At 37.7% G+C, this 27,381-nt stretch overlaps 2 protein-coding genes across 5 annotated transcripts in view; one reads left to right on the forward strand and one right to left on the reverse strand.

Moving 5' to 3' along the window:
• SH3BP5 (SH3 domain binding protein 5) overlaps positions 1-4,283 on the forward strand; it is a 74,254-nt gene extending 69,971 nt beyond the window's left edge. Inside the window, exons 8-10 of one of the 3 annotated variants that reach the window (XR_014139779.1) lie at positions 794-1,054; positions 3,075-3,372; positions 3,611-4,283. Coding sequence is in view for 2 of the 3 variants with exons in the window: in XM_081802119.1 (XP_081658245.1) it covers positions 794-1,054; positions 1,540-1,742 (464 nt within the window). In the remaining variant the exon portion in view is untranslated. Of the gene's footprint in view, positions 1-793; positions 1,055-1,539; positions 3,014-3,074 lie in introns of those variants that run through there. The other 2 variants (XM_081802129.1, XM_081802119.1) reach the window with 2 other exon arrangements.
• Positions 3,782-27,381, reverse strand: part of CAPN7 (calpain 7) — a 40,976-nt gene continuing 17,376 nt past the window's right edge. The window contains exons 8-21 of one of the 2 annotated variants that reach the window (XM_006742959.3): positions 26,900-26,985; positions 25,582-25,675; positions 23,966-24,112; positions 22,656-22,762; positions 21,641-21,761; positions 17,068-17,212; positions 16,841-16,940; positions 16,410-16,545; positions 15,825-15,900; positions 11,744-11,889; positions 10,879-10,941; positions 7,567-7,697; positions 5,019-5,111; positions 3,782-4,926 (exon numbers count right to left, since the gene is read on the reverse strand). In XM_006742959.3, the coding sequence (XP_006743022.2) occupies positions 4,782-4,926; positions 5,019-5,111; positions 7,567-7,697; positions 10,879-10,941; positions 11,744-11,889; positions 15,825-15,900; positions 16,410-16,545; positions 16,841-16,940; positions 17,068-17,212; positions 21,641-21,761; positions 22,656-22,762; positions 23,966-24,112; positions 25,582-25,675; positions 26,900-26,985 (1,590 nt within the window). In that variant the 3' untranslated portion in view covers positions 3,782-4,781. The remainder of the gene's footprint in view (positions 4,927-5,018; positions 5,112-7,566; positions 7,698-10,878; positions 10,942-11,743; positions 11,890-15,824; positions 15,901-16,409; positions 16,546-16,840; positions 16,941-17,067; positions 17,213-21,640; positions 21,762-22,655; positions 22,763-23,965; positions 24,113-25,581; positions 25,676-26,899; positions 26,986-27,381) is intronic. The other variant, XM_081801956.1, reaches the window with a different exon arrangement.

Raw genomic sequence — 27,381 nt, forward strand, 5'->3', positions numbered from 1 at the left:
CAGATATGAGCCCATTTCCTGTCTTCAACATTACAGTACTTTTCACTTACGGTAGTCCTCTAGGGGACGCTACCAAGGCTGTTGTAAAGATGAGGGAGGAGGGAAGGAGAGTAGAATAGGGAAGGTCTAATAAGCAGTCTTGTGTGCAGGCTGAGGTGGGGGAATAGTTAAAGTGGCTTCCAAACCACAAGAATGACCTGTCCTCTGGGCCTTGGTTATTCTGATCCACAAGCTAAGAGTATTGTAAAGGAATTTTGTCCTTTTGCAGCAAATGGTGTGTCTTTTATGTGATCGAAAGTTACCTGGAGATCACAGAATGCCAACAGATACTGCACACAGGACTGTTTCTTCTAGCAGCTCCTGCTTCTACTGCATGGAAGCAGCTGTACATCTGCCTGGCTTTGTTCCGTGTGCATCACAAAGGGCCACTCTCTTCCTTTGTACGAGTGGATCTGCCTGGGGGCCTGGGGTGCAGAAAAGCCCCTGACCTGGGGCGGATTCATCCTCCACCTTTAGGTAGTCGACACTGCCTTCTGGGGCAGGAGTTAGAAAGTTATCGAAAGGACACTGAATATCCATGGGACCCACTGCTTCCCTTCAGGTTGCTGGCCGCTCTGGCCATGCAGGCTTGGGAGGGTCAGAGTCCTTGTATCGGGTGCACATGGTGGCAAGGAGTCTGCAGTCCCCAGGCCGTGTCCGGCTGCTGGCCAGCAGCGCACACTTCTGGAGGGGCCTAAGGGACGGGGGGCTGCTCCCCGTCAGAAGCTCTGACCGGTGTTCTCTCTCCTCCTAGTGGCCTCCGAGGCCTTTGAAGACGACAACTGCAGCAACTTCGTGTCTGAAGACGACTCGGAAACCCAGTCGGTGTCCAGCTTTAGTTCGGGGCCAACGAGCCCGTCCGAGATGCCTGACCAGTTCCCCGCAGCTGTGAGGCCTGGCAGCCTGGACCTGCCTAGCCCCGTGTCTCTGTCGGAGTTTGGGCTGATGTTCCCGGTACTGGGCCCTCGCAGTGAATGCAGTGGAGCCTCCTCCCCCGAATGTGAGGTAGAACGAGGTGAGTTCCAGCCCTCTCACCAGTAGTGCCTGGGCCAGATGACTCACGGCACATCCGACATACAGCCGGAGCTCTGCGCCGTTCTAGACGTTCGCCGGGTCTCGGCACCCCCGGGGCTGCATCACTGGGCCTCTGTGCACGTGTGGTCGGTGTTGATCACGGAGACGCCGGCTGCTGTGCACGGGGCTCCTGGCTCCGCTCCCGAATGCATCTTCAAAGGGCAGCTTGGCTTCTGGGTCTTTCATCACCAGCAGTCCTCTCGACAAGCACGTGCTGGAGAGGCTGGCTTCCCGGCTGTGAGGGCAGGAGCAGTCCTCTCTACAGATGAGGAATACATAAAAGGCCTCGGGCAGTAGGAGCAGTGTGTCCTCACGTGCTGGAGCAGGCTCTGTGACGGGCACGGTCGGGCAACACGGGGAGCTTCTGGAGGCCTGCGCTGGCTTGGGGGCCCAGGGACTCACTTAATGATCTTTACGTTTCTCTAGGAGACAGGGCAGAAGGGGCAGAGAATAAAACGAGTGACAAAGCCAACAACAACCGAGGCCTCGGCAGCGGCGGCAGCAAGAGCCAGAGTAGCACCGCCCGCGAGGGCCAGGCCCTGGAGAACAGGATGAAGCAGCTCTCCCTGCAGTGCTCAAAGGGAAGAGACGGGGTTATTGCTGACATACAGATGGTGCAGATTGGCTGATCCCTGCAAAGCCCTGGCCCAAGTGCAGAGCAGTATTTATACACGAAGCTGTATGGAGAACATTGTGCCAATAATCATTTACTGTATGCCAAATCTTAAGCGTTTACTCTAAACTGCACTAATGACGTTGTGACCTTGAGGGCTGAAGAGCTTTCTTCTGGGAAAGAGCTCGTGGGCTGGTTTGTTTTTCAGAGCAGAGGCGTTGTTGGAGTGGGCTGTGACCAGGGTCACAGCCTTTGTGGAATATTCCCCATAACAGTGTTATGGAAGCAATAACTAGTTCCTGTCAAAGAACCCGAGCCAAGAAAGGGGCTGGGAAGCTGAGCCAAACGGGGGTCAACAGCTCGCTTCCCTTTCCCTTCTCTTAACCTCAATTTGGGAACATGGAGATGGTGTCTCCTTTATAGCCCAGGGGATCGACATGAAAAAACACAAGAACAAACTCAAATATTCAGAACACACCTATTTGACCCAGCGAAGGCTTTAAAAAAAAAAAAAAAAATCCAAGAACACAGTTCATTTTCATCACCTCTGGTATTCAGAAGGGGCTTTTAAAAAAAGCCTGTATGCTGGGATACCCATTAGAACCATTTTCTATAAAGGTTGCCATGAACTGCACTTTTTGGGGTGGGAAAGGTGAATGCCAACGTGGGGATGGGAGGGATGGAGGGTAGCAGGGACATACCACAGAAGGTGGATTTATGGCTGTGGGGGAGGAGAGTCTGTAGCATAAACCTTATCCCACCAGCCACGGGATTTAAGAATTAAAAGAAGTGCATGTGAAGAATGGTTGCCATTGTTCTATCTAGATTGACAAGGTGTCAATTTCTCTGTAGGTTGTGACTTTAAAAATAAATTATTTAAGGGTTATGCTGCATTAGTATTTCTTAGAGGGAATTGTTCCTTAAAGCTAGGAAAGGGAGTAGGCATGTGTTGGCACAGGCTGTTAAATAGAAGCAATGAAGTCTGTTATGCTAATAGTAGTACGTGTTAAGATTGCTTTTCTTTAACGTTTTCATGGTTACACATATTTAGAGCACCGTATTTTATTTGTCCTTTTTTGTTAAGAAAATTTAGCATTTCTAAAAGAAAAGCAACCCCATTTCATATTGTCTGTTAATTCCGACACAGCTTGTATATTTTAGTCATTTGTAAATCTCTTCACACTGTAGTGTTTTCTCCTTTTTTAAGGACTGATACAGTATCCTAATTACAAGGTTATTTTGTACTTGTCTTAATTCCTTGAGTGTAATAAAAATGGCTTAAGAAAATGTTTACCTCTGTGTGTCTTCAAATAAGAAACCCTGATGTTGCCTACATCTTCCATTCTAGGCAACCTTCTTGCCACAAGGAAGAGCATGGCATGCAGTGGTCATCTGTTCTAACTTCCAGTTAAGGTCCTGGATCCCAGTAATTTAAGCCCCAAATGACCAGAGTTGAGTTAGAATTCTGCTGCCGCCACTAACACTGAGCAGTAAGGAGACACAGCATGAGGAAAATGAAGACAAGGTGATTATGTCGGAGGAGTGTTTCCCAACCTCCGCTGCACCGGAATCTCCGGGGAAGCTTGCTTGAAGAATGCGGCTGTTCTCTGGTCCTAGAGCCTGAGATCATTTGGGGTACACTTGAGGTACTAAACTTTTAAGCTCCCCCAGGTGATTCTAATGTGCATCTGACATTCAGACTGTTGTTTTCTATCTGTAGCACCGTATCTGGAGCTCTGTTGTAACAGAATTCAATCTTAAACTGTTCATACACAGGTCTCCTTTGGGTTTTTGAGGGCAGGAATTAGGTCTTACTTGTTTGCATCCTGTATAGTATCTTTAACATAAAAGGTTCCAATCATGTGTTTAAATTTTTCTTTAAAGGGCCACAGAAAATCCACCTAAAAGAGAAAGCACTAAATACCGAAGTGGGATCGCTATCCTGAATATGAAACAGATTTGCTGAAGCCTAATTGTCATGTAAATAATGAGTTCTTTTAGATGGAACATACTAGATGAAGCCCTTTAATAATCTCTCTAGGTTAAACTATGCAGTTTCCATAAGTATAAAGATTTTTATTTCAAATAAAGGTAGTAGAAATACAAAAGTTGTGGTAATTATAAAGTAGAGACAATGAAAAATTCCACCTTATTTTTGGACGTTTAAAATCCTGAGCATCATTCTGCCCTCATGGATTTCTATGTAAACTAGGAATTTATACATGGCAGTAGTCTCTTGGCAGTTTCTCCAAATACAACCCCAATTACATCTGAAAATTTAATATATGGTATTTTTTTTTTCAGTGTTACCAGAAGAGCAATTTTTAAAAGACTAAACAAACGAAACTCTAATGTCTTTCTTCAGTGTCTCAGATTACTACCTTCATTAAGCCTGATAAAAAATAAGAATTGCAATAGTGAATATATCTCAGTTCTCTTTACATGAGTTAATGGGAGACAGGTACCTAAGTTCAACAACCTTCATTGTTAACTAAGTTAAAATATTTCTTAAAGCTTTATTTTATAACATCTGGGCAGCAAACATTAAAAATCATAACACAATTAAAATCTGTTATGGTGACATGATTCATTTGGTAATTAGCTAGCTGCCCAAGCGTACAGTAGAGTCACAACACAAGCAGGTTTAACTTACAACATGCTCTGCCAAAAGACAAATATAAATACTTCAGAATATTATACCAGCCTACTGTTGCACCCAGTGAGTGGATGAGTCATGTCCCCTATCTGGTCTCTATTCTCTTTTAGCAAAGGCTTTGTACTGAGCCTCGCCTTTAATCCTCCACAGTCTGTTTATACAGTGTGGCCCCTCAATGCACACCAACTCCTTATACACACAAAACTGTGTAAATAGTACTTCTGAGTGATTTAGGGTAATTCTGACTATATACACTTCTAAACACTCTGACTTGAGCACCAGATCCCACTGTAACCTTTTTAGAGATTTAATTCTGTTTAGGGTCCTGAGGATTTCCATCCTCATTCGAAGAGCTGATGTCTGGTAAGTAGAGAATCCAGTAAATGCTTGAAAGCTGCATCACTGAAGTTGTGTTGTCTTGACGGGGATAATACTATTGAAGTCCAAGAAAAAAGGTCCTTCTTGTTTAGGCAAAAAAGTACTAGGAATGATATTGTAGATCCCCGCAGGTATATTTTCTAATTCCAGGTAGCAAAACCCACACCTACATGCAGGAAAAATGAGAACAAAGTTTACAAAAAATGATGCCACAAAAAGTAAAGTATAAATTAGATGTAGTCAAAATGCTAACATTACCTATAGTCACCGCTAGACTTCCTCTGAAAGCCATGGGGACCGGGATCTCCCACCGTGGACACTGTTACAACCTCAAATCCAACACTATATTGCCTAACAATAAAAAAAAAAAAAAAGAAAAAAACCAATTACTGTTGTTATTAAGTAGTCTCAAAAGTGCAGTCTGTAAAGTGCAGATACTCTATTAAATCAAGTATATTGCTTTCTAAAGCTTTAGGAGGAAACCACTCTGAAACACATGCATATACTATTTTTACTCTTAATTATACAAGATCTACCATTTATATTTTTAAATTGAAGCTATGAAGAAGATTTAGTACTAAACTTAAACTATTTTTACCACAGGCTCTCAGAGAATACTGTTACATTTAAATGATAAAATACTGTCTTTGCAAAATAAGTGGAAGGAGAAAGCCCTGAAATAAAATCTGAATTTACAGAAGTAATTAGCATATGGCAGACATGACATTCCAAATTAGTAGGGAAAGGATTATTTAGATGGTGATGAGGTGACAAATTTAGGAAAAAGAACTTACACTGTATTCACACCAAATATAAAAATACATTCCATATAGATATAAAAAGTAAACCACAGAAGAACTAGAAAAAAATATGGGGGCGCCTGGGTGGCTCAGTTGGTTGAGCGACTGCCTTCGGCTCAGGTCATGATCCTGGAATCCCTGGATCGAGTCCCGCATGGGGCTCCCTGCTCGGCAGGGATTTTGCTTCTCCCTCTGACCCTCCCGACCCTCCCCCCTCTCATGTGCTCTCTCTCAGTCTCTCTCTCTCAAATAAATAAAATCTTAAAAAAAAAAATATGGTACAAATTTGATATTGGGGTGAGATTTCCTGCCCACAGCAAAATAAATCTGAAAAGACAGATTTGATTACTTTAAAATGAAAATTTTTCTCTATGTGGGGAAAAAAAATTGATGATCTGGGAAAAATACTTGCAAATATGTGATACAGATCCCTATTCATGCTTACAGTTAAGAAAACCATGACAATTCCAAGAGAAAAATGGGCAAAAGACATGAATAGGCAAAGCAAAAGCTACACATTGTCAAACACTTTTACATCAAATATTTCCATCTACGAATTAAATACAAAAACCAACTAGATACCTTATTTCACCTATCAAACTGTAGAAAACTAGCTTAACCGTATCTAAAGGATTATTAGTTTTTGAAATAGTTTGTAAAGGGGCAAAATTAAGTCTAGTTTTATTTAAAAGTACTATTTTTATTGTTTTTTAAACATTTTTAAGTTGAGAAAAAGAACACCATGTACACAGAACATACAGCCTACATAACCTGTAAAGTGAACACATGGGTTGTCACTACCTAGATCAACACAAAAGTCCCTGTACGTGCCTTTCTTGTTAGAGTTCCCGTCCCCACAGAGCTAACATTTTTTTCTTGCCTTTCTTTAAAAAGTGTGTTGACATACAATGTTAGTTTCAGATGTACAACCATGATACGACAGTTCTCTACGTTATGCTCACCACAGTGAGTGCACCCACCGTACGTTGCAACAATATTATTGACTATATTTTCTGTTGTACTTTTCATCCTTCTGACTTAATTCACAACTGGAAGTTTGTACCTCTTAATCCCCTTCACCTATTTCACCCACTTCCCAAACCCCTCCCCTACTTTCTTGCTTTTAGATAGTCTGACAACCTAAGCATGCATCTTTAAATAATAGTTTCATTTTGCCTGCTCCTCACTTCATATAAATGGAATCACACAGTTGATGTTCTATTATGTATGGCTTCTGCTCAGCATTAAGACTTATCCATCATGTTCTGGGTAGCTGTAATTTACTTTCATTGTTATGCAGGACTCTATGACTATTTTATAATCTTCAATGCCACTGATGAACACTTGGGTTGTTACAAAGGTTTGGCTCTTACAATGGTTTATTAGCCATTTTGGATTGTTCCTCTTATGACATGCCTATCCAAGCTTTTATTTTTTGAATGGTGGACTCTCTTTTTTAATAACTAATGTAGCATATTTACAAACCTTTCTATGTGCTTTGTGTCTTAAACTTTTCTTTATCCTGAAGTCATTAAGATATTTCTTTTATTAGTAACCCAACTGCAAAAGTTTTTTAGATTTGATGTGAGACAGCGGTCTAATTACCTTTTTGGCTCATGGATACTCAATTATTCCAGCACATTTATTCAACAGATTATCCTTTCCCCGCTCCTCTGCAATGCCATCTTTTTCATTAATCAAGTGCCTGTATATGCATAGGTCTGTTTCAAAACCCTATTCTGGGGGCGCCTGGGTGGCTGTTGTTAAGCGTCTGCCTTCAGCTCGGGTCATGATCCCAGGGTCCTGGGATCGAGTCCCGCATCGGGCTCCCTGCTCGGCGGGAAGCCTGCTTCTCCCTCTCCCACTCTCCCTGCTTGTGTTCCCTCTCCCGCTGTGTCTCTCTCTGCCAAATAAATAAATCTTAAAAAAAAAAAACCACCCTATTCTGTTCCATTAATCTCATTTTTAATATGGTATTAATTTAAGAAAGTTACTTAATCACAAACCTTGGTCCTCTTAGCTCAATCAGTAATGGCCCGGTCTTTTCTATATGGAATTGGTAGATGGGGTTATTTTTGTGAGTTTCTTGGAAATTTCCACATCCTCCAGCACTCTGGCCACTCCACTTTCCATTAATCTTTAATAAAACAAAGTTTTTGTATTAACAAAACTTCCCATTCTCCAATTCTACTTTAAAGACTTTAAAAAGGGAATGGTGTCACCAAGGTGGCAACAGGTTCCTCCTGCTTTGCTCCCGTTCACAAGGACAACTATAACAGCTATTCCAGAAGAGGACAGCACTGAGAAAATCCTAAACATGGGGGTGAGGCAGAAGCACCCTCCTGCACCACAGAGACCAAGACAGATTGCATGAGAAGGACAAGAAAAGCAGCTACGTGTTGACCGCACTGTCTCCAGGCCAGCAAAGCACCATGTAGAGATGTCTCCCCTGAGGTTCTGATCCTTCCAGTGGACAACAAGCTTCCCCCAGGCATCGTGGCTTGCTTTGCAGAAGCTCCTACCTGATCTCGCACCATGAGGATTACAGGGGAATCTGTGACAGAGAAGAGGGTGGAGCTTGCAACAACCAGCACATGGACCTCGGCAGGCTGAATTCATACCTGCAGTGCCCAAGTAGTAATCCCAGGAACTTGGCAGGATGCAGATCTGCCTGATTTGGATACTCAAATGAGTTTTGCCAGCCCTACAGCCTGGACTGCCCACACCCAGGCAAGGAGCTGAGTCACAGCCCCAACTGCTGCACAGAGTGCCTTCCAGCCCCATCTGACCAGAAGGGCTGGTGACAACTACTAGATACTGTGCATTCCAGTGGCACTTTAGCCAAGAGGCAAGGAGAACCAATAGTTTATAGAGCAAAGCCAGTGGCCCTGTTTGGTTACAGAACTTGGAGTGTAGGTGGGCTTGTGTCAAGACAACAAAGAGATGCGTCTCCTGCTGAGCCCAGGCAGGGAATCTGATTTGTAGGCCTGCTCATCACTGAATACCAGCCTTCAGCCTCTCTGACCAGGGAACCGAACCAGAGCACCTGGGAAGCTGCATAACCTAACAGGCCTTTTATAGTGGCGCTTGAACAAAAAGCACAGCTTGTGGGTTTGCCCTGTCTGCAGAGCAAAACTGGTGGCCTCACCTGACTAGAGAATTCAGTGCAGGTCCCCACACAATGAGTTGCACAATCCCTGGGTGCTATCCTGTTGCCCTACCAAAGCAGGGAAACTAATTCATAGCCCCATCTACTACTGATCATACCATGTAGTAAGTCTGACCAGAGAATCTAAGCAACTGTGGAGCCTGTTCCATAGCCTCATCTGGATAAGACCAAGCCAGCAGTCCTACGCAACTGTTCTCAGCTCATGGCACAACCACCATCTCCATCCTCAGAGTTCTAACAGTTGCCTTGCCCAAAAAGAGACCATCATGGCAGGCCCCGTCTGCCCAAGGACACCCAGCAGACACACCCAGAAACCCGAACTAAGCTAACTGGTGGAAAACTGGCCCTGCCACAGCAAAGCTGGAAAGTGAGCCTAATCACTCAGATGTGCAGATTTACAAACCTAAAAACGAAGGATCACAAAAAATCAGGTAAATAGGACATCATCAAACAAACAAAATAACCAAAAAACGAATTAACACTCCAATAACCCTACAAAAATGGAGATCTATGAACTGTCAGGCAAAGAATGCAGAACAATCCTTAAGGAAGCTTAATGAACTATATGAAAACACAGACATGCCCAGGGATGCAAGGATGGTTCAACGTATGCTAATCAGTCCAATGTGATATGTCACAAGAGACAGAATGAAAGAATCTTACAATCATCTTAACACAAAAAGCATCTGACAAAATTCAACATCCATTCATGATAGAAACTCTTCCCTAAGAAATGAGGAATAGAAGGAACATATCTCAACATAATAAAGGCCACATATGACAAGCTTATAGTTAACCTCACACACAATGATGAAAGGTTGAAAGCGTCTTCTCTAAGATCAGGAACAAGACAAGGATGTTCACTCTCAGCACTCTTATTCAACATATTCTGGAAGTCCTAGCTAGTGCAATCAGACAAGAAAAAGAAAATGTATTGAACTGGAAAGGAAGAAATAAAACTGTCTCTATCTGCAGATGACATGATTTTATATATAGAAAAACCCTAAAGACTCAACCAAAAAACTATTAGATCTGATTAAAAAATTCAGTAAAGCTGCAGGATACAAAATTAACATACAGGTATCAGTAGCATTTCTCTGTTAACAATGAATTTTCTGAAAAAGAAATCAATCCCATTTATAATAACATCAAAAACAGATACTTAGGAATAAATTTAAGGGGGTAAAAGAGCTGTCATCTGAAAACTATTACACACTAACCAAAGAAATTGAAAATAACACAATAAATGGAAAGATATCCTATGTTCATGGGCTGAGTTAATATTGTTAAAATGTCAATACACCAAAAGCCATTTATAAATTCAATCCCTATCAGGACTCCAATGACCTTTTTTTTTTTTTTTTTAACACAAGAAGAAAAACTCTTAAAATTTACATGGACCCACAGAAGACCCTGAATAGCCAAAGAATTCCTGAGAAAGAACAAAGCAGGAGATAACACACTTCCTGATTTCAAGCTATCGTCCTCAAAACAAGACAGAACTGACAGTATAAAAACAACATAGAAGCCAACAGAATAAAGAGCCCAGAAATAAACCCAAGCACATATGGTCAATTAATATTTGACAAGGGAGCCAAGAATCCTCCCTCAAATCTTCCTCTACACATCTAGCCCACCCTGCAAAACCAGTCTCTAACTCTTTCAAGGTTCATCTACGGGGTGCCTGGGTGGCTCAGTCAGTTAAGCTGCTTTCAGTTTGGGTCATTATCCCAGGGTCCTGGGATGGAGCCCCGTGGCAGGCTTCCTGCTCAGCAGGGAGTCTGCTTCTCTCTCTGCCCCTACCCCCCTCATGCTTGTGCACGCTCTCTCTCTGAAATAATCTTTTAAAAAAATAAATAAAAAATGAAGGTTCATCTACATGATGAACGCTTCCCTAATGACCAAAGTCTGCATAATCTTCTTTCTTTGAGTTTTATTTCTTCCCACAGAATCACTAAATGTTGTTCATTGAAGATCTCGTATTCCAACACAGACTGGAGACCACTTACATTTTCCTTGTATTCCTGTCAAGTCCAGAATGTTTTTATTTTGTAAAAAATTGTTAAATGTGAATAAAATGAGAAAAGGAGAAAACCAAGAAAATTCTAAGATTTCTCTGATTATTATGACCCAGAAAAAGAATTCTTACCTGTTTTGATAAGATGTATGGTGAAGGAATCTTTGAAAAAGTAAAGCTGCAGGCTGAATATACCTAGATTTAAAACAAAATATATTGTACTGATAAAGTTTATGCTTATAAAAACTCCAAAGTAACAAAATAATATACTGGAAGACTGAAAAGTTAGTTGGCATACATTAAAGTCATTATTCTGTACACAGGTTTAAGGAACTGGGAATTGAGCAGCTAGGGATCTTGTTCTGGCTTTCTTTGCTACTGTGTGTGACTCAGGGCAATCTCCCTAGGCCTTGGTTTCTACGTCTGAAGAATAAAGGGGGTGGAAGCAGCCTCCCAATGTCCCTTTCATCACTAAAAATCTATTCAAATTGAGCTCCCTTACTGATAGGAAAAAAAACCTATGCAGAACAAAATTACAATAACCTCCCCCCACCCCAACCAACCAACCAACCAACCAACCAACTAACCTGCCCAGCTATAAGAGAGTAATACATTTACAGGCAATTGATTTCCTTTCACAGAGTTCAAAGTTGTGTTTTTTAAGTCAATTAAAGTATTACATTGGATAAAGGAGTTCTTAACTGCTTGTTCTGAAATAGAATTTATTAGTCCAACATATCACATTACCTCAGGACTAAACTATTATTCTGAAAACTAAAACATTCATTCAACATGTCATTCAAAATAAAAACATTACTTTTCAAAAGCATTACTTTCTGTGGGAAGCGTCGTAATACTGAATTAATATAAACATACACACAAAAATTTATAGAGAACAATTTCAGAAATTTTTTCCATAGCTAATCCCACTTATGAAGCAGAGCACATTATATACTTTATATTATTGTGTTCTGTCACTGTATGTTGGTTTACTCACCCGGACAGTATAATGGATTGTATTCTGTTTTTCATACTGAGAAACCACTAATGTAAAGGTATGGGTCCCAGGTGTGGTCAGCTTTATCTTAGTCAAATAATGAGGGCTGTTAATTCGAATGCCATCAATGTATGGAGGCGGGTCACCTACAAATAAGTAGGTTTACAGAAAAGGATACTTTAGTTTCTGTAGTTTTTAAATTTAAGTTTTGTAGGTCATGATAGGAAAAAAAATTAAATGGACGGACATCCTTCCCCCTTTGAGTCTATCTTTAAAATATAATAGTACTAAAGAATTTCAATTTCAACTTAAAACTTTGTAATTAAACAATTCAAAAATTTAAGTAATTTCTAATAAGTAAATGCAATCTTTTGGAATACATTCAATGAGGTATAATTCCTATTAGCCCTATGTGGAATTTTTTCCAATAGAGGATTTTAAAAAATCAAGATTGGCACTTTTTTTTTATTCTGAGGAAATTTTTTAAGATACAAAGTAGTATATAAAAATGTATCTATATTCCCCACCATTCAGAACTAAATTAACATTTCTGGGAGTCATACTATCTTCCTTATAAAACAAAGTCCCTTTTAAACACCACCCTTAGTCTTATTCTTTTCCACTGTGATGGATTAATGGGCATCTTTCCAGAATTTAACACACACACATCCCTAAAAATGAATGAATATTATTTCCGTGGGCATATATCTAAAAAAAGGACAGTATATGTCTTATTTTAAAGCTTTCATTTTTCCCTCAACATGTTTTTAAGATTCACGTTCTATATAGATATGGTTTATTCCTTTTAAAACTGCCTGTATGATATTTCATCATATGGATATGACTTCTTTATACTCCCATTAGTTATTCAGACAATCTGACAGATTATTTCCAATATTTTGCTATTACAAACAATGCTACCTGATATATTATCTGATGTCTCATTGCAATCAAGGCCAATACAATAAAATTATTTCATGCATGTCAATTACTACATGTCATTTAAAATCAATGCTATATCATTTAGCTTATTTAGGAACCCCAAATACTTATATCTATTGAAAAAAACTAAACATTTCAGTATCTCAAACAGGTAATAAGTCTCTAATGCTTAGAGTGGTGTGATCTAGTATGAAGAGAAAAAGGGCATATCTGTGATCTTGGACAAGATTTTTAAACTTTCTGTGCCTCCGTTTTACTCTCCTGTCAAATAGGGAATGACAGAAGAGTGTTTTTTAAATTCACCTCAAAGTGTTGTGATGAAAATAAAACTGTAAACCAGAACGTACTTTTTTTCTGAAAAGGCATTATCATTATATGTAAGAGGGAGCATCATTAAAAAAAAAAATCCAAATAAAAAGTGTAACAAAAATATTTTTGAAGTTCAAAAGCCATATAAACATCTTAATGCTAGGAATATATACTCACAATATTTGTGGTTTTTTGGTTGTATAGTGGCCAACTTATGAAAAATGGGAAATTTGGCTAATTTACCTTTAATCCTTGGAATACTACGTGCCATGCCCATTCCGGAATATCAAGAGATATTGACCGATAGGAATCAGGGCCTGTTGTCTCCCCGTGCTCGCGCACCACCCTCCCCGCCCCTCCCCCTGGTTTAAGGGGGATGAATACCATGTTTTCCTCTGATTAAATGAAACAAGACTTAACGAAACCGCTTTCTTTGCACAGCCTTCTTGAAAGAACTGTCAATAACTGCTTCCTTACCTCCCAGTCTTTCCTCAATCCAATCCAACTGGGCTTCTAAGCCCACCTCTCCACCAACTCTGTTCTTGTTAAGGTCAACAATGACTGCAGGACACTAAATCCAATTGTTTCTTCTCTAATCTAATCTTACCTCTAAAATAGCAACAGATGCAGCTGCCCACTCTTTCCCTCATGAAACACTGTCTTCCCTTGGGTCATACAAATCTTACTCTATTTCCTCAGGTACTCTGTTCTAATTTTTCTGCAGTAATTTTCCTCTGCTCAACCTTAAGATGTCTGAATCCAAGGGTTAGTTTCCGGGTGTTCATCTCTGTACCTACAACTCTCTCCACCAGCAGTATATACAGTCCTATCTTCAAAAGGCATCTATATGCCCCTGATTCTTCAATTTGTATCTATAATCCTAACCATATCTCAGAGCTCTACCCAAAACCCAATTGTTTCCTTGGTTTCTACACCTGGATATCTAATAGGTATTTTAAATAACTAACAAAACCAAAAATTAACTTTGTGCTTTTTTTTTATTATAAAGATTTTATTTATTTATTTGACAGAAAGATAGACAGAAGAGCACAAGCAGAGGGAGTGGCAGAGGGAGAGCAGGCTCTGCACTGAGCAGGGAACCCGATGTGGGACTCGATCCCAGGACCCTGAGATCATGACCTGAGCCGAAGGCAGACGCTTAACCATCTGAGCCACCCAGGCGCCCTAACTTTGTGCTTTTACTCCACAACAAAACTGCTCCCCCCGCCAACTCTTACCCATCTCATTAAATGTTAAGCAGCTTTTTATGAAGTAAGCCAAAAAGACAGAAATCATCCTCGATCCCTCTTTGCCCCCTACATCAACTCAGGTCCTGACAATCCTACTGAAACCCAAATGTGCCCACTCTTCCTCAACTCCACTCCACTCCTACTATGCTAAGTACTTTCTCAAAATCACTGATTTGGTTCTCTTCCATATTTTGCCCCTGCCAATATAATTCGACAAAGAATGGTCTTTTTTTTTTTAAAGATTTATTTATTTGAGAGAGAGAGAGAATGAGAGAGAGAGAGAGAGAAAGCACATGAGGGGGTAGGGTCAGAGGGAGAAGCAGACTTCCTGCTGAGCAGGGAGCCCGATGCGGCACTCGATCCTGGGACTCCAGGATATGACCTGAGCCAAAGGCAGTCGCTTAACCAACTGAGCCACCCAAGCGCCCCAAAAAATGGTCTTTAAAAAAAAATTTGTATCATGTCATTTTCCTGATTAAGGCTCTCTAAAGATTTCCTGTCACACTTGAACAAAATCCAAACCCTGGGGTGGCTTATAGGACATCATGTAATCTGAGCCTGCATACCTTCTGACCTCTTGATACCATACCACCCCAGGCCTACTGGCCTTTTTTCTGTTTCTAAGAAACACTCTTTTTTCTCATTTTAGAGTCCTTGCATTTGTTGTTCCCTCTGCCTGTAATGCTTTTTCCTCTATTTCTTTGCAGGACTGGTTCCTTTTTGTCATTCAGAGTTCCTCTTATCCCTTCTCAAAGAGGCCTTCCATGGCCACCCAACCAAAGCAACCCATCAGTCACAAACACATGACTTCACTTATTTCTTTACACACACATCACTACCTGGTATTTTTATTTCTGTCTCTCCAACAAGAACATAAACTAACAGTTCCTATCGCTTAATATGTGATAAACTTTTTTTTTTTTTTTTAAATGTGAAAGCAAAGTGATTTCAATATAGTTTGTTAAATGCCTCAGGAGCCCTGCAGAGGGAAAGATTCACTTTGCCTGGCAGAAAGGTTATCACAGAGGAAATAACATATAAGCTGGATCTTAACCATGTTCATTACAGAGAATAGGGTAAGAGGAGTACGTGGGTAGAGGACAGGGAGGAGAGAGATACTTGGGAGAAGAAACTGTATGAAAAGAGGGGAAGCAAGGGCATGGTGTGTTCAGTAGTCAGTACTTCACTGAGGGTAATATGAAAAGCTGGGGCCTGAGATAAAAGGCAACAGGAAGGTTAAGGTCAGAATATCAAAAGTCTTACAAACCATGCCAGAGAGCTTAGAATTTATCCAGGAGTCCACAGAAAACCACAGAATTTTTGATGAGAGAAAAAGGATTTAAGTTTTAGAAATAAAATTCTGACAGCAATATGCAAGAATATAGGAATCCCAAATTCCTGAGGTCTCTAAATTAAAAACAAATCAAAACAACGCAAAAGTAGCATAAATACTAGCACGTCTGTTCGAATGGTTTTTTATTAGTCTATCAGCATTACTTCTGCATATATCTACATAAAGCTTGTCATTTTAATCAGGCAAATAAAATTTTAATGTTTGTTTGAATGTATACTAAACATACCTGGGTAATAAACTTTTTTCCCATCAGTCTTGTATACAACCATTGTGATAAATTCTCGATTATTTGCAAAATCATCCTGAAAGTACAAAGAATCCAATGTAGTTAGGAAAATGGGCCCAAAATGCTCTTAAGTAGGGAAAAAAAATGCTAACTTTAAGAGCATTTCAGCTACTTAGTACTATAAAAACCGCTTTTCTGAATTAAATTCATTTCAATGGATGACCACATTGTATAAAATAATACATTAAGACTCTGAGGCTATTAAGATTATGGTTATGCTTTACAGAATCAGGCCTAATGATTTAACATCTCCAAACCCCCTTCAGAGTATTTTAATGTTAATATTCTTAAGACCTAAAGCATACATAATCAAGCTCAAAACCCTCACTGACAAGCATAAATTCACATTTTTCTTCAAAATTTTAAGTATATAAATTTCCTTAAAGGAAAATACTCATTTATGTAATACAAAACTATCTTCAAGCCACCTGCATAAATGAAACAGGCTGGTGACCAACTTACATATCTTCTTCACAATGGTCTATTTTTTAAAGTTTCTGTATGGGATATATAAGAGATCAGTACCTTGTCTGTTATGTGTCTACTAAGCAAAACCCAAACTGCAGCGCCCCCTTGTGGACAGTGCACCTCCAGTTTGTACTGGGGGTTGTTGGCCAGGCTATAGGCATCTTTCACAGGTCCTTGCTTAGCATCCCAAGTACTAAAAGATAAAGTCAACAAAGAAAGCAATAATTAAGTTTCTCATTGAGCTAAAACAGAAGACCATTTTTAAAAGTTTTGTCTTTCTAATATAACTAAGTTATCAGGATTTCTGTTTTATTGCTTAAAAAATTTCTGGCATAACCAGAATAGCATATAAACAAAATAACTATTACATGGCAGTCATCTGTGGGCATGACAAAAAGAAAGCTAGTCGTCATAAATTAATCCTTACATTTTACATGAAAAAAGTGGAGACTACTATAAAGCATATTCTGAAATATGCAAAAAGTTACCTGTGAATACATGTTGATTCTTTAAAAAGACCTGGATTCCAACTCAAATAAATCACATCATAATACTGGCAGAGATCATCCCATGAAATCCAAAATATTCCTGAAAATTAGATGTCTGTTAATCTATAAAATATCTTAATGACAAATGACTTCAGTCAGTTAATACATTTCATATTATTATGTTATTTAAAGATCGAATGATATCAAAATTAAAAAGATGTATTTACCATTGTCTATTTTCTGAGCTGTTCGAGGATCAAAGTTTAAATATTTTTGTAACTCTGGGGTCCAGTTTTTTACATCATTTTCACTGTATCTTCCTTTCCAACGTAAATGACTCCAAGGATTTTTCAGTTGGATAAATCGCAGCCCCTATTAAAAAAAAAAAAACAGGAGATAAAGTTGCAAAAACAGTTTTACCAAATTTTTATTAGTTATATCATGCATTTTCTAAGAGAGGATGCATTTTGAATACTGATCAATACTTTTCTTTCCAAGTCAACTTACAATATTCTTTAATCAACATTTTCACTAGGTCACATATCTGATCAAAAACTAAATGCCTACCTATTCCCAAGAGCTATGCTGTCCATATGGTAGTCACTACCCACAGGTGGTAATTAAAATTAAAATTTTTTAAAATAAAAAATTAAAAATCAGTTCCTTAGTCACACTAGCAACATTTCAAGTGTTCAAGGACCATGTATAGCTAGTAGCTAAGGCACAGCACAGCACAGATACGGAACATTTCCATCATAGCAGGAAGTTCTTTTGGACAGTGCTGCCTTAGAGCATCAAGAATTTCCTATCCTTTCAAAGCCTACTCTGCTCTGGCCCCACTTTATTTTCCAGTACTCATACCGCATATATCTTTCACTCTAATTTAGTCTTTTCTCTCATCATCCCCACAAATAATCCTTATTCAGTTTTACCTCTAAAGGCATTTACCCATGCTGTCCCCCTTTCCTGGAAAGCCCTCTCTGATCCCTTGTAAGCACCCTCCTCCCTTCAGATCCTTTCAGATCCTCCTTAGCTCTTTCCTCCACTATCTCTCAGTGAAGACTGAAGCAGTTAAGAAGAGAAACAGAACATGGACTTTAGAGTCAGAAATGAAATGTGACCAAATGCCAGCTCTACTATTAATTAGCTTTATGGACCTTGGGTGGGTCATTTACTCTCTGATCATTTGTTTACTCACACATAAAATGAAGATTATAATGTCTCCTAGAACACTGTTGTGAAGATTAAATGAAGTAACATGTGCAAAGTATTTAGCAATTAGTAATTGTCTTCTTTTAATTACTACCTCTTCTCTAAACTTTATAGTGCTAACATTCCGTATTACTTTAGTTCAAAACAAATAATATCCTATCTTGTTTCCTACTTGTGCAAATGTATGAGTCTTGTCTCCCCAATGAGATTGTAAACTCCTTGAAATGTTAACACTACTGTCCTTTTTCAGAAGTCTCCACTGAGTTTATAAAACAGAGTGTTAAGGTTAATAAGTGCTCAACAAATACTGGGTGTGTCTATAGAACTCATTACTCGGACTCAGAAAATCGAAAGAGCTTGTAAATCCAGAAGAGTACTTGTCTTATCTCAAGCAGTCAAAGTAGGAAATTGTATTCATTTTCTAATGATGTCAAACTGTTTGGGGGACATTTTTGAAAGACACATTCCTCGGCTATTATAAATGTGGCAAATCATGGCCTGGGAAAGATGTGATTTCTGACATACGACTCATTCCTCTCAGGAATCTTCAAATTCCTTTTTTCAATTTCTTCTTACCACTTGTCCACTCCTACCCCTGCCACACAGATATTTAACTCTATTATTATTATTTTTTTTCATAAAACCTAGCTCTACATAAGCAGGAAATCTGCCTTATTTCAGAACTCTAACACTTCTTAAAGAAGGACTATAAAGGAGAGAAAATAGCTAAGCTCTTTTGGGGCAGGTCCCAGGCATTACTGACATTTAAGGACACTAAGAAGGAGCTATAGATTTTGTTTGGATAGAGAGCCTGTAATTCAGAGGCCCTGAATAGGGGAAGAAATGTTAGACTGAAAAAGGATCTGGTTTATGATGAAACATCCCATTTTCAAAGTTATTTCCAAGTGGCAGCAAATGAAAAGACTTGAATAGATTCAGAAATCCCCTGGTAAGACTTGCTGGACTTAGAGACAGCAGCTTGAAATGAGATGTAGCTTCACAATAGACTATGGAATATAACCTCAAGGAGGAGACAACAAAATGACCCAAAAGGACTGCTGAAACTAAAAGTGAAGATCTTAGAATACTCAAGGTGGTTAGAGGCAAACAAAAAGGATAACATTTTCACATAAGTATTAATAAAATCTTATTAAGTGAAGAAATTCACAAATGTAGAAGATTGGCAGTACCTTTAGTCTGCACAAAGAGGTTCTAGAGATAAATGCCTAAATAAGATAAATATTTTTGGAAATATTTTTAAATTCAAGTCAGAACTAAGGAACTCTCTCAAAATACAGACAGCAAAAATAAGATAAAAAATGAACCCAGGGGCACCTGGGTGGCTCAGTCGGTTAAGCGTCTGCTTTCGGCTCAGATCGTGATCCCGGGGTCCTGGGATTGAGCCCCACAGCCATCAAGCTCCCTGCTCAGCAGAGAGCCTGCAAACCTGCTTCTCCCTCTCCCTCTGCCCTTCCCCCTCGCTCATGCTCTCTCTCTCAAAATAAATAAAATCTTTACGAAAAAAATGATGAACACAGGGAACTTATCAAGTATATAACTAATCAAAGATACTGGTGAAAACCCTTATAAATTTTAACACATGAAGAAGCCCTTAGATAAAGATCAACCCTGACTACAGAGTTCATGTAAGCAAAAGGAAACTGGGGTCAGCTCCACAATGTGAGATGTCTTCTCAAGCTGGATAATGCTGCTTCAGTGACTTGCACAGAATTAAGATAGGAACATAAAGCATACATATGAACAGAGAGCATTACACCACAGTGAAGAAACCTGTCTCGGGGTCACAGTTTACTTCAACTATACATGCTCTAAAATGCCTTCATCTCTACAGAGTAACTCCCATGTAGAATTAAAACTATGTAAATAGTGCTTTCTGATTTTTGACTAAAATGGCTGTTATTTAAAATTCTTAATTTACTGACATTCAGCAAATTTTTAAATGTTTTGTTTTTAGGTCAAACCACAGGTGCCTATTTTTCTCATAAACATGTTATTTGTCTCGTTTCCTCTGAACATCAGAACAAATAGCATTATTCAAAGTAAATGATACAATCTTCACAGAAAATTTCCTCAAATTCAAGCTTACTTTTATACTGACTTTCATTATCTAAATTTAATTATCTTGCTATTAACTCACTGTTGATCACCTACCAGATGGTTTTTAATTTACATTTTTTTTTTTTTTTAAGATTTTATTTACTTGTCAGAGAGACAGAGACAAAGAGAGAGTGAGCACAAGCAGGCGGAGTGGCAGGCAGAGGGACAAGTAGACTCCCCGCTGAGCAAGGAGCCTGATGTGGGACTCAATCCCAGGACCCTGGGATCATGACCTGAGCCGAAGGCAGATGCTTAACCAACTGAGCCACCCAGGCATCCTGGTCACCTACCAGGATGTTTTAAGAATAAAATAACATACACATAGTACTAAATAACAGCAACTGTTATGGCCAATGCTTTGACTCATCTTTGTGGAAAATTACATTTCTAAAACAAACAAATCTCTCAGCTTATTCAATTTTACATATGTTTTTATTTTTTTGCTTTAAGTAATCAATTTTTATACTACTTTTAAAGGCACACCCTATTCTATACACAATGGTTAGGGATACAATAGTGGCTGATTTAGAAAGCCTTGAGACATAAAAATTGATGTTGCAGCAGGTCCCTACTGCCTTCATAATTCATATAATTCTATGTGCCATATAAGAAAATCAATCTAATTAATACACAGTGGAACACTGTCATTGCTGATTGATCACTACTTCCTTCTGTAAGTTTAAGTAGGGGAAACTGGAACACGTGGCTAGTTAAACTTTCCAGTGACTATACAGCTTAGGTACTCTATATCATTAGAGAAAAAGAATTCTCCCGTAACAATCTCTGTATTTTCTAATCCATAGAACAGATCTATTTTTCAGTTAAAAAGAGCTAATCAATAACCTGAGAAGTAATGAAGTCAACCATTCTAACACCTGAGCAGAGAAAGAGTCTGAAATGTCTGAGACCATGTGAGGGCTGCTAGGAAGAGAAACATTTGCAAATCCATTGGCATGTTTCTTATTCACAGATATTCTCTTATTTTTTGTCCTTTCATCAATATTTACTGAATGTCTACCATGCTCTAGAGCCTAACGCTATGATTGCCCCCAACACCAGCAAATAGCCCAGAACCTTGAGGGCTGTGTGTTTACCTCAACCCTTTACTTTTATGAAAAAGAGGCAAAAGGCATTTCTGTTTTGTCATCAATATCTGCACATCATTGTCATTACATTTCCCATCTTTTTATTTCATAATTTCCAGTGGTTGAGGTCACATTATTTAATGTAATAGGTAGAATGATTTTTAAAACTTCATCTAAAACTTGACTTGTCAGTATTCTAGTCTATTACACTACTGATGAGCACTGGGTATTTTATGTAAGTGATGAATCACTGAATTCTACTCCAGAAACCAATACTGCATCTAAAATTAAAATTAAAAAAAAAAAAGGTCTAATATACTATTTGGGATCCTTGGAATGTCTTACTATCAGATATGAGGAAGAAGAAAAAAATGTAAAGCAAAACCTTTAACTCTCTAATATCCAAAACAGCATATGCATGTGTGGGAACCAGACCCCACTTCTCTCCTTCAGCTTCAGTCATCATTCCAGTTGATGCAGTGATGAGGACATCCCCTTTGTGAAACCTGGAATGACCCCAACAGACAAATAATTAAAAGAAAACACGTTTATACCATCAGATCACACTATCTTTCCTTTAGTCTAAAGAGTTTATATGAGAATTTCCACAAATTTGACGATTTTTCTAAAATGGGCTATTCCCAAAACTCCTCAAAGAACAAGGTATATTTCTGTTTCACAATGCATCAGATAAATTATCACATTGCCCCACCCTCCTCCAGTTTTAGATAATCAGGTAGAAACTTATCAATGAAGGAAAGCAAACGCTAAGTTTTCAAATGATTTACAAATAAAGGTGAAGATGTCAAACACATTTTGTCAAATCTTTGAAATTTTCTAGTTTCACATGCTCGCTTCGGCAGCACATATACTGAAATTTTCTAGTTTCACTACTGAATGTGTATTATTGCACAATTTTCCCATCTCTACCTGTGGATTATTCATTTAAAGCTTAAAAGCTACCTTCCTCTTTATATTCTCAGACTTCTCTTTTTCCACCTTCCCTCAAATTGGTTAAGTACTTCGGAAGTATAAAACAATTTGTCCATATGACATATTCCAGATTCCAATGTTTTAGATTATTTATAATCTGGATTAATTGTAACAATCAGTGAGGATAACTGAGGGCCGGCCATAGGAAGTACATAAAGTGAAGTCCATTTTAAAAACACAATTTCCTGGGGTTGCCTAGCTGACTAAGTGGGTGGAGCACGTGGGGGTCATGGAGTTTGAGCCCCATGTTGGGCGTAGAGATTACTTATACAAAAACAAAATAAATGAAACCAGAATTTCTCTAAATAACTAAAAACGCAGCCTTTGCAATTTCTCTTCTAAATAGGCATGAATTTTAAAAAATAGCCTCTTTTACTACCAAAAAGAGAGAGAGAGAGAATGTTTACCTTTGATAAAGCATTCTGAAAGAATTATCCTTACTGAAAGTTTGGCTATCTGAATGCATAGCTATCCTTTCTGGTATCCACCCAGTCAGTGCATGAAGATCAATATTCTGCAACAAACACATTTTCAGGACTGTCAATATTGTTTTCGAGCTCTTTAATGAATCCACATGGTAGCTATTAAATCTCATTGATTTGATGTAATGATAGAATAAATCACAGGGTAGTAAGCTGTTTTAGACCAGTAATAGATTTCATTTTAAATTCAAATTCCTACCTGGATTTGAGCACAAGTTTATCTATTCCTTATAATCTCCGTTGTTTTTCCTGAATGCAACAATTGTTTTACCGGTAAATATGATGAAAACTCAAAACATGTTATAGATAAAAGCTGCTTTAATAATGATGATGACAGTCACTCACCATTTAGTGAGTTCTTAGGACAGACACTTTTCTAAAGTCTTACAGATATTCTAATTCCTTCTCTCTATATACTGTACTAGGTAAATTAAAAGGCACTGTATTAGAAACTAAACTATAAAAATATTTGAGAAACAGAACAATTGAGCTTGTAGGCCAAGAAGAAATTTTAATATCCTACTGCATTTAACCATGACCTATACATTCTTTGCCTAACATTATAAGAACCAGAAGAGTGAAGGAGGCCTGGTACTAGGTGGGAAAACTAACCAGCTATGAACCATGGACGACTTGCACACATTACTTCATTTAATCTTTACAACTCTGAGAGGTGGGTATTATCCTCATCTTACAGACAAGCAAAGAGGCTAAGAATGGCTACATACCTTTTCTAAGGCCAAAGGCTGTGTACTGTCATAATTCAAAGTTATACTAATCTAATTTCTGGCATAAGCCCAGTCTACCTCATCCAACTAAAGGACACCGGTACACATGTCGATTTTGTAGGTTAAGCAGTGTTAAGATTGGGAAAAACTAAAAAACAAACTCCTTGAGCCTGAATTTACAAATCAAAAAACATACGTAAGGATGACAATAGGACACATTCCTTTGATTTGAAGAGACCTCTTTGTAAAGGTACACTGTACCTAACTGGTCTTGTATCTCAGCATGACAGCAGACATACATTTTAGGCTTCCCTGAATCCTTTACAATGCACTATCCTTGTAAAAGAAAATACAGTTTTCCTTAACAAGGTGACCGATCAACATTTTTCAGGGGTTCATACTCCTGTTTTATTTTCCTTTAAACAAAAATATCATCTATAATCTCTCAAATTTAAAATAGTCATATTAGATAGCATAAGTCTGTATCTGGATCATCCTGATACTTACCGAATTGGATCCTGGGAAATCATATCCTCCCATGACCTTCATATATGCTTTTTCTATGAGAGAAACCCATAATTCACTTTTGTTGTTAGAATAAGAACAGAGCAATTCTCCCTTATGATCAACAGGTAATTGATCATCAATTATCACCTGGAGAAAGAGAACCTTAATTACCTTAGGTGGTACAAAATATCTTAAAATCCTTCCTATCAAGGAAAAAAACACCTTTCATACAGATGAAATAAAAGGCACAATATGCCTATTAAGGTAATGACAGCTTCATATTTCTAGAATCTGATCAATCATAAAATATTATACAATGTCTTTGTTCCATTTTATAGCCTAATCTCCCTGTCACCTGATAACCTTGAGCCAACTGGCTAAATGGACCTATACTCATCAAAATTATTACAGATTCTAGAAATGTACATTATATCTAAAATAATTATAAAAGGGCCTCACTATTAAGGTAAATAACAATATTACTACATGTAATTTTAACCTAAACCTGCAAAAAGACTCATGTTATGTACAGTTGTAAAAGTAGAACATTATGGCCAAAAGATATATTTAAGTAATAGAGGAAGTGATCACCACAACACAGTTTCTGAGTCACATTTATAAAGTGATCTGGGAAATGAGGATAGGAAAAATTCTGATCTAACACTATTAGGAGGATCATGCAACTACATTTTCAAAGATTCTTTAAACAAGGGATTATTTAAAGACTACAGTTCAGAAAAACCATGCTCAATGATTTTGCTTAATTTTTAAGTAATCAGCTAGAGCAGCAGTTCTCAAAGGGTTTTCTTAGCAGCACCAGCATTATCTGGGAACTTGTTAGAAATGCAAATCATGGCCCCACCCCACAAATTCTGAACTGGAAACTCGGCGGGGGCGGGGGGGGGGGGGAGGGCGGTACAGGGCAGGAATTTGTGTTTTAAGCCCTCCATGTGATTTTATACATAACCAAAATTTGAGTATTACTGAGCCACTGAGCAACTTCTCAGACTGAAAGCATCAGGAATTTGTTTAAATGCAGATTCTGATTCAGTAGGCTCAGGGTAAGGCCTAAAATTTCGCAATTCTAACAAATTATCGGTAAATGCTAATGTTGATCCATGGACCTCTGAGTAGACAAGAGCTAGAGAATCCCAACAATGCCAGGCCATTACACAAGTCATAGTTCTTAAAGAAAGCAGTGTAATTTCAGACTATATATATTTCACAAAGAAAAACATAATTTTAAAGGCTTCTTAGGTGTGAGGTTATGAATACATATAAACTCTTGTGACCTAATAGATTTAGTTTGCCCGATTTCCTTTTCCTTTTAATCAATTAAGAGTTATCAGATTAAAGTTTAAGCATTAGTAATCATTAGCTCAATGTTACTTTTTGAAACTTTCTATAAATTTCCCAAAGCCATTTTTAAAAACTTTCTTAATTTTTATTTTTAATTACTAACATATGATGTTACTGTTAGCAATATGCATAACACCAGACTCAAAATCTTTTTAAATGTTTACACAAATAACATTTCTTAATGATTCTATTCAATATTCAAAGGTGGGGAAGAGAGAGAGAGAGAAGGGGTTGGGGTGGGGAGAGATATTATTCACCTTTCTTGGGACACCATTGAGGTGAAGTTTTACCATATACTTTCCACATGGATTGTATTCTGGCTCACCATCCTTATTCTGAGGGTAAATTATGCTTTTGTAAGGAAAATAAATATTGAAATACCAAATTAATATTCAATATAAACTACTATGCAGGATATTATATTTTATTTAGACATATGCTATTGCCTTGGCAATTTTATAAAAATAAACATGATAATATTTTTCTATGATAGGCCTAGGAAAAGAATTTCACCCTAATCAAAGTGCTTATTTAATATAAAGAAAATATGAGATAATAGAACAGGGCATAAATTTCACAATACTCTGAAAAATACTAAGTTTTAAATTATATACTCTAATAAATTTTCTATTAAGCAGATATATTTTATGTCATTTGAAATAATCTTCTCTCACTGGTTCAAGAAGAGACCATTTCAATTAACAAGAACTAAGGCAACTAACTACAACTCTGACAGAGATAAAGTTAACACAATTCTGATAAAGTTACACAAAATTATCTAATAAGACATTTGTTATCAGTATCAATTTTCTTTTACACTACGTATTATTTACTTATATGATCTATTTATCCAAGATGGCAAATAGCTTGAAACTAAGGTCTGTGTTTAATTTACCTTTGTAATCTCAGGACTTACACAAAAACCACTCAGGAAAAGATGCTTGAAAAATTATAATGCTTAATTTTTACAATGAATGATCTTTAGTAATAAAACTTTAAAAAATTGAGAGAAAAGCTATTTCAGTAACATTTCGGTACATTCTAAAGCAGTTCTAGCCGCAAGAAATATTTTATATTTTCCAGTTGCCATATTAAAAGTTAAAAAGGTGAGATTTTAATATACTTTATTTAACCGAACTTATCCAAAATCATATTTCAATGTGTAATCAACTATAAAAATTTGAGATATCTTCCAATTTTGTATTTTTTTTTACTTAGTTTTCAAAATCTGATGCATTTTACACTTACAGCCCATTTTGATTCAGACTAGCCCTCTTCAAGTATACAATATCCACATGTGGCTGGTGGCTACCATATACTATAAGTATGATTTTACTTTGACCAATTTTATTTCAAAACATACCAATTTCATATATATTAATACATGTGCATACATTCTTAGACTATTTTAGGAAATCTTTCCACATTCACAAATCATCTGTTTAACATATAGGGCCACAATATTCTAAGTAATATGGCTTCTTCACTTTCTACGCAGATAAGACCTAAGCTGTTAATTTCTAGTCAAGAGATAATTGTATGAAAAGGGCTAAAGGGACAAATACAAAATTTTACCTGGTAATCAACTTCTTATTAAATCGTCTTTCATAAGCTGCACTGATAGCCAGTGATGCCACAAAGGAACAATCTGATACTATTGTCTGTTAATAAGAATTTATTAACATATTAACTAATTCATTAATGTAATTTCAACATTACCCAATATTTAAGCACTACACCTACGCAGCCAACTTTTTAGACTGAATTAACTGTTGTTGAATACCAAAATAATAAACAGAAATTCTATACTGCCAACTCATACATATTTTCTTCAAACAAATCCTAGAAAAATTGATTAAAACATTTCAATAAAGTTAATTCAGAATAAATATGGATGATACATTTCTTACAGGATAAAAGCATACTTACTGAACCCACAAGTTTTTAATGATAATTTAAAGGCCTTTTTTTTTAGATTTTATTTATTTATTTATTTATTTGAGACAGAGAGAATGAGAGACAGAGAGCATGAGAGGGAGGAGGGTCAGAGTGAGAAG

This window comes from Leptonychotes weddellii, chromosome 1, assembly GCF_054177405.1.
Source record: "Leptonychotes weddellii isolate Sample4059 chromosome 1, ASM5417740v2, whole genome shotgun sequence".
Classification (NCBI taxonomy): Eukaryota; Metazoa; Chordata; class Mammalia; order Carnivora; family Phocidae; genus Leptonychotes; species Leptonychotes weddellii.